The 6,844-nt window shown below is 50.5% G+C and overlaps 1 protein-coding gene across 1 annotated transcript in view; it reads right to left on the reverse strand.

Moving 5' to 3' along the window:
* The window catches only part of HS1BP3 (HCLS1 binding protein 3), a 49,440-nt gene that overhangs the window by 25,110 nt on the left and 17,486 nt on the right, over nucleotides 1–6,844 (reverse strand). Inside the window, exon 2 of the mRNA XM_007463758.1 lies at nucleotides 3,554–3,719. Within this exon, the coding sequence (XP_007463820.1) occupies nucleotides 3,554–3,719 (166 nt within the window). The remainder of the gene's footprint in view (nucleotides 1–3,553; nucleotides 3,720–6,844) is intronic.

Raw genomic sequence — 6,844 nt, forward strand, 5'->3', positions numbered from 1 at the left:
TCTGTATGTCTTCTTTGTAAAAATGTCTGTTCAGCTCCTCTGCCCATTTTCAACTTGGATTGTTTGGTTTTTTGTTGTTGAATTCTATGAGTCCTTTACATATTTTGGATACTATTAAAATGCGTAATACCGGATATATGAGTTTTATCTTCTCCCATTCGGAAGCTTGTTATTTTGCTTTGTTGATGGCTCTCTTTGCTGTGAAGAAGCTTTTTAGTTTGCTGTAGTCCCATTTGATTATTTTTGCTTTCTGTTTTCCGTGCCTGAGGAGACATATACAGAAAGATATTGCTAAGACTGGTGCCAAAGCTAATCCTGCCTATGTTTTCTTCTGAGAGTTTATGGTTTGGGTCTTACATTCAAGTCTCTATTTCATTTTGAGTTGATTTTTATGTATGGTGTGAGACAGTGGTCTAGTTTCATTTTTTGCATGTGGCTGTTCAGTTTACCCCAAACCATTTATTGAAGAGACTATCCTTTCTTCGTTGTATGTTCTCTGCTCCTTTTGTCATAAATTAATTGTCCATTTGCATGGATTTATTTCTGGGCTCTCAATTCTGTTCCATTGATCTATGTATTTGTTTTTCTGTCAACACCATGGTGTTTTGATTACTACAGCTTTGTAATACAGTTTGAAATCAGGGAGTGTGATACCTCCAGCTTTGTTCTTTTTTCCCAAGAAAAAAGATTTCTTGGACTATTCAGGGTCTTTTGTGGTTCCATATAAATTTTAGACTTTTTGGTTCTAGTTCTGTGAAAAATGTCCTTGGGATTTTGATAGAGATTGCATTGAATCTGTTGATGGCTTTAAGTAATATGGACATTTTAACAATGTTAATTTTTCCAATCCATGAGCATGGAATAGCTTTCCATTTGTTTGTGTCTTCTTCAATTTCTTTCAACAGTGTCTTATAGTTTTCAGTGTACTTGATTAAATTTATTCCTGGGCATTTGTTGTTGCTGTGGTGGCTGTAAATGGGATAGTTTTCTCAACTCTCTTTCTGCTCACTCATTGTCAGCACACAGAAACACAACTGACTTTTTTTTTAAATAAACTTATTTATCTATTTACTTTGGGCTGCGTTGGGTCTTCGTTGCTGCACGTGGGCTTTCTCTAGTTGCGGCGAGCGGGGGCTACTCTTCGTTGCAGTGCATGGGCTTCTCACTGCGGTGGCTTCTCTTGTTGCAGAGCATGGGCTCTAGGTGCGTGGGCTTCAGTAGTTGTGGCATGCGGGCTCAGTAGTTGTGGCTCACGGGCTCTAGAGCACAGGCTCAGTAGTTGTGGCTCACGGGCTCTAGAGCACAGGCTCAGTAGTTGTGGCTCACGGGCTCTAGAGCACAGGCTCAGTAGTTGTGGCTCACGGGCTTAGTTGCTCCGCGGCATGTGGGATCTTCCCAGACCAGGGCTTGAACCCGTGTCCCCTGCATTGGCAGGTGGATTCTTAACCACTGCGCCACCAGGGAAGTCCACAACAGATTTTTGTGTGTTGATTTTGTGCCCTGCAACTTTACTGTATTCATTTATTATTTCTAATAGTTTTTGGTGGCATCTTTAGGGTTTTCTATATATAAAATCATGTCATTCGCAAACAGTGAAAGCTTTACTTTTTTCTTTTCCAATTTGCATGACTTTTCTTTCTTTTTCTTCCCTAACTGCTGCGGCTAGGACTTCCAATACTATGTTGAATAAGAGTGGAAAGTGAGTGGAGCCTGGTGGGCTGGAGGGAGGAAGGGAAAAGAAGGGGCAGAAAAAAAACCAAAAAAAAAGAGTGGCGAGAGTGAGAATTCTTGTCCTATTCTTGACCCTACAGGGATAGCTGTAGGTTTGTCATATATGGCCTTTATTAATGCTGAGGTACATTCCTTCTGTACTCATTTTACTGAAAGTTTTATAAATGGGTGTTGAATCTATCTCTATCTCTATCTCTCTCTCCTGCTTCTGGGACACCCATTACCCTAATGTTGCCCTGCCTAAAAGACTTCGATAATTCTCGTAGAATTTTCTCTCTCTTTTTTTTTTTGGATCTTAATTTTCTCTCCTCTTCTAACTGTATCATTCCTAGATTCCTCTCCTTGAACTGGCTAATTCTCTCTTCCATACAGTCTCTGCTCTATTTCCAGTCCTTTCTGATGCACTCTTCATCTTTGCTTACTGAGTTCTTCAGATCTGGAATTTCTCTTTGGTTCTTTTTCAGAGTTCCAGTCTCTTTGGTAAAGTATTTCTTCTGTTCATTAATTTCAACCCTGACGTTCATTGAACCGCCTTTCTGAGCTTTCTTATAGCCCGTTGAGCTTCCTCTTGACAGTTATTTCGAATTCTCTATCAGATTGCACTGTTCTGTGACTTTAAATCTGGTCTCTGGAGCATCACCATTTTGTTTTTGTGATAACAGTGTTACTGCGGTTCTTTATGGTGCTTGATGAGTTGTTCCTCTGCTGGTGCATATGAAGCATCAAACACCTTTCTTCTTTAGGCAAAGCTTTTTTTTTTTTAAACTTGATTCCAACTATTCAACAGGTTAGAGGCTTTTGTTTTCTTTTCTTTTCCCTTAGGTGGCGCTACAGCACAAGTTTTTGGTTTCTCTTACCTGAGCTGCCTCTGGTTATATTAGAGGATTGGCACTTTCCAGCCTCCACTGCCCTTGTCAGAGGTGTTGCCTGGTGCCCGCATTGTCACCGCTTGTGCCTCCATGGTTGCTGCTGTCACTGTTGTTGCTGCCTGGGTCAGCGGGGTGGTGGGCACTTCTGCTGTGTCCAGGAACTTGAGTCACAGGCTCTGCCTCCACTGCACGAGGTGGAGCTGGGGTCTCGGCACCTCTGCCATGTCTGGGGTTGTCAAGTTTAGGGATGCCGCCACTGTGGGTCGGGGAGAGGGGGCCAGACTTGTGGGCAGCTCTACAACTGGAGGGACGGTGTTGCAGGCCCTGCTTGCCCAGTCCCCTGTGGCTACAGGCACGGCTGAGGCCCAGAGGCTGGTGTTGTGCGTGCCACCTCCCTGATGCGGCTGGGTTCTCTGGGGCCGCGGGCTTGGCCTCCGGGGCTGGGGATCTGGGACTGCACACACCACCTCAGTTCCGCCTCCGTTGTACGTTCCAGTCCGCCCACCTCTAGATGGACAGATGTGAGAGACTGTTTGGGATGTTTCACTGGCGGTAGACTGAAGGGGAGTGACAAAGGGAGGGCCTCATCTGCAGTAATGCTGATGTCTCCACCTGCTCTTCAAAACCCAGCTCGGCCCTGACCTCTTCCGAGACATCTTCCAGAACCCTTTCCCTAGGATGCGTTAGGTGCCCCTTCTCTACACTACCATAGTCCTCCCCTCCCCTTGGGCTCCTGTCTCCTTACCGGTCTGTGTCCCCACAGACTGTAAGAATCTGGTTCACCAATGTCCTTACCGCCAAAACGCTCTGGCACTGTCAGGCCAAGTGAGCGTTGGCTAGAGCACTGCTCGCACCCCGATGCTACTTGCACCCTGGCGGCAGGTGTGTCTGCCCAGCTGGACCCCCGGACCCTGAGCACCCTCGGGAGCATCCTGGCAGAGCCCCCAGCTCACCAAGAACTGGACGACATCCTCAGGCCTGTGCTTGGCCGACTTGAATGCAGCCAGCCGGGTTACCACCAGGATCTGGTACCCCACATGCCCTGACATCATCTTGCCCCGTACCTCCTGGTGCTGGGGCACGGTCAGGTCCAGGCCTGTGTGGACATTCTGAACTCGCCTGCCAAAGGGAAAGAAGGCAAAAGAAGCTCAGGTTCAAGTCAGCAGGCTTCCTGAGTGAAATGCAGGCCAGACCTCAGGTGGCCCAGCAGGGCTGGGTGCAAGGCTGCTCCACTGGCCGTTCTCTGTGGTCCCGGCTACCCACCCCGCCACAGGCCAGCCCCTCATAAAGCCTGGGCCCTGCCTTTGGGTCACTCAGGAACAATGGGCTGTCACCAGCAGGAAAACAGGTGACAGCAGAGAAGGTGGGACTCATGGAAAATCACAAACAGCTAGGTGTCTGACACAAACCAGCACAAGAGCTCCTGCGGGATTTGTGGGGATGGCATTCCAGGGGTTCTGTTCAAACCAAGGGAAGTGCCTGGCTTTGGGCACACAATGCAGGAATGAAACCCCACCAGGAATCCAGAGAGAGAAACGCATCTCTTCAGCTAACCAGAGAGCAGCAGAGCTGCTACGGAACCTGCCCAGCTAGGGGAAGATGGAAAGGGCGCTGGATACCAGGCCATCATTTGCCCTGGGGCCTCTGCAAGGCACTGATAAGGCCTGCTGTATGAGGCTTTGAGAGGATACTCAGCAAAACATTACAGCTCTTGGAGGATTTTTAAATGCTATACAAATGTAATGAATCACACGATGAGCAAAGAAGTTATGAAATGTTTCCTCCGAGGTGAGAAAAAAGGTTAAATGTATTCCTCATTCTATGTAAGGGTATAATGGAGACCCATGCACACAAACATACATCACATAAGCACCTATGACAGGATATGCCCAGCATACAGTTATCAGGGTCGAGACCTACTATGTGCCAGGTGGGACTTTCAGAAGATAGGAAAGGGGAGGGCCCGAGGGGTGGGGCTACTGGCGCTAAGACTGTGTCTGGGGCGAGGCCCTTTCCCTCTCTGCAACTACATCCCAATCCATCAGATGACACCCTGCCCCCAGCATTCCTTCCACACAGACTCCTCCCCTTTCCACACCAAGCATGTGACACTGTCACCATGATGCCATTTGTCACCAACTGGGAGGACAGCCCACCATGTAGCCACATACTACTAAGCATTCAAACCCCTACACACACAAACATTTTCACAGGGTGTAAGGCACGCGAAAATGAGCGTGGATCACTTATAAAGGCCCCGGCAAACCTGCCTTCAGGCAGGTGTTGAATGAACCCAACATAGGGGCTAGCCGGAAAACACCAGTCAGCACTTTTCCTTTTGCCAGTAACCAAATGAGCGTCCCTGGCCCTGCACCAGGTACAGACCCGCTGGCGCCGCGCGCCGTGTTACTGTTAGGAGCGGAGGGGACTGAAGTCGAGAGGCGGGCGTGAAGCGGCCGCGCTACCGCGGGCTCTGCTCTAAGCACCTGCCTGTCTGAGACACTCCTGCCTCCCTCAGCCCTACCTCGCGAGGGTCACTACCGCTCAGACACACTTAAAGTCAGAGAAACAGACACAAAAGGGGAGTCACCTGTGCTTGGGCTCAGAGGGTCAGAGGTGGAGCCAGGGTTCACTCCAGGCTGCCGCCCCCCTCCCCGCTGACTGGCGCCTCCCATCAGCCCAGCTTGCTACTCCAGGACCTGCCTCTGTGACACCCCACTTTCCACTGTCCCCTCCCCCACCGTCCTGTCGCGCCGCCCCGCTGCTGGGATCACGCCCTTGGCCTCAGCTCCCCTGCCCTCGCCCCTAAACCCTCCAGTTCTCCGCGTCCCTCGCACCTGTGGCCGGCAGCTGCACGTCACTGGGATAAACGCACAGACGTGCTGACTGGTCCCACCTGAAATTCACGGCCACAACCTGCAAGCTCCAGCGTGGGGCCTGGCAACCCCACCTTGGTCTCGACCTGGGGTTCTCCAAGTGTGGCCCCTGCAGCAACAGCATCATCTGGGAACTTGTGAGAGTGGCAGATCCAGGGTGCTGAATCAACCTTCACGTTAACAAGTCACCTGAGCCTAACCCATGCTCTCTCCCACTCCCCTAGGCCCCCAAGGAAACTTTTCCTGTAAAGGGCCAGAGAGTAAATATTTTAGGCTTTGCAGGCCATAGGGTCTCCATTACAACTACTCAACTCAGCCACTGTAGAGCGAAAGCAGCTGAAGACAGTACGCAAACTTTATTACAAAAGTAAGTGGTGGGCAGGATTTGGTGCATGGGTGTAGTTTGTCCACCTATGCCCCAGACCAAACTTCTCAAACTGTAAAGTGCATCCAAGTTGCCTGGAGATCTTGTCAATGTGCAGATTCCGATCCAGCAGGCCAGGGGCAGGGCCTGGGAATCTGCATTTCTAACGGCTGCCATGTGATGCTGATACTGGTCTACGTGGTTAAACCCTAAGGTTAATTCTCCCTCTCCTCTTACTCCAGGGGCACCTGACAGTCCCTCTCTGCTCCTTGAAGCTCTTTCTTCATTGCTCCCGGGACCCCCACCCTCTCTCCGTTCTCCGCCCTCCCTGGCCACTCCTGCTCAGCTTCCCTGGACGGTCCTCCATTCCTCTTTCTGCTCTGGACTCTCCCCTCAAGGCCACACTCCTTCTCCCAGCTGCCTGCCCGACATCTCCGCTTGGCTGTCAACAAGCTTCTTCATGAATGTGTCCAGACAAATGGTGATTCTCACCTTCCTAAACCTGCTCCATCCATAGTCTCCCGACGCGGTCCATTGCAACCTCCCTCTTTCAGGAACTCAGGGCAAGTCTTGCAGTCAATCTTGACTCCTCTTTCCTGTTCTCGCGACCCACATCTAATCATCAGCAAACCCTGAAAGCTGTACCGTCAAACTACAGCCAGAACCCAAACATTTCGCACCCCCTCTGCCACCATCAGCTCTCACGTGGATCACTGCCAGAACAGTCTCCTTGCTGCACCCTGCTCACCTACCTTCTGCTCAACACAGCGGCCAAATGACCTTTGTGAAATCCAAGCCAGATCCCACCTCGCCCAGGGCCTCACCTCAGCCTGGGAGGCCTGTCCTGACTGTCCCCTGCCTCCAAGCCCCAAGCTCTGCACCACATCACCTAATGCTCTCCGCGGCTCACGGCACTCCAGCCACCCTGGCCTCCTCGCTGGTGCCCAAGCACCTCTCTGCCCCAGGACATTGGCTCCTGCTGTCCCCTCTGCCTAGTACACTCT

This window comes from Lipotes vexillifer, unplaced genomic scaffold (assembly GCF_000442215.2).
Source record: "Lipotes vexillifer unplaced genomic scaffold, Lipotes_vexillifer_v1.1 scaffold571, whole genome shotgun sequence".
In the NCBI taxonomy this organism is placed as follows: Eukaryota; Metazoa; Chordata; class Mammalia; order Artiodactyla; family Lipotidae; genus Lipotes; species Lipotes vexillifer.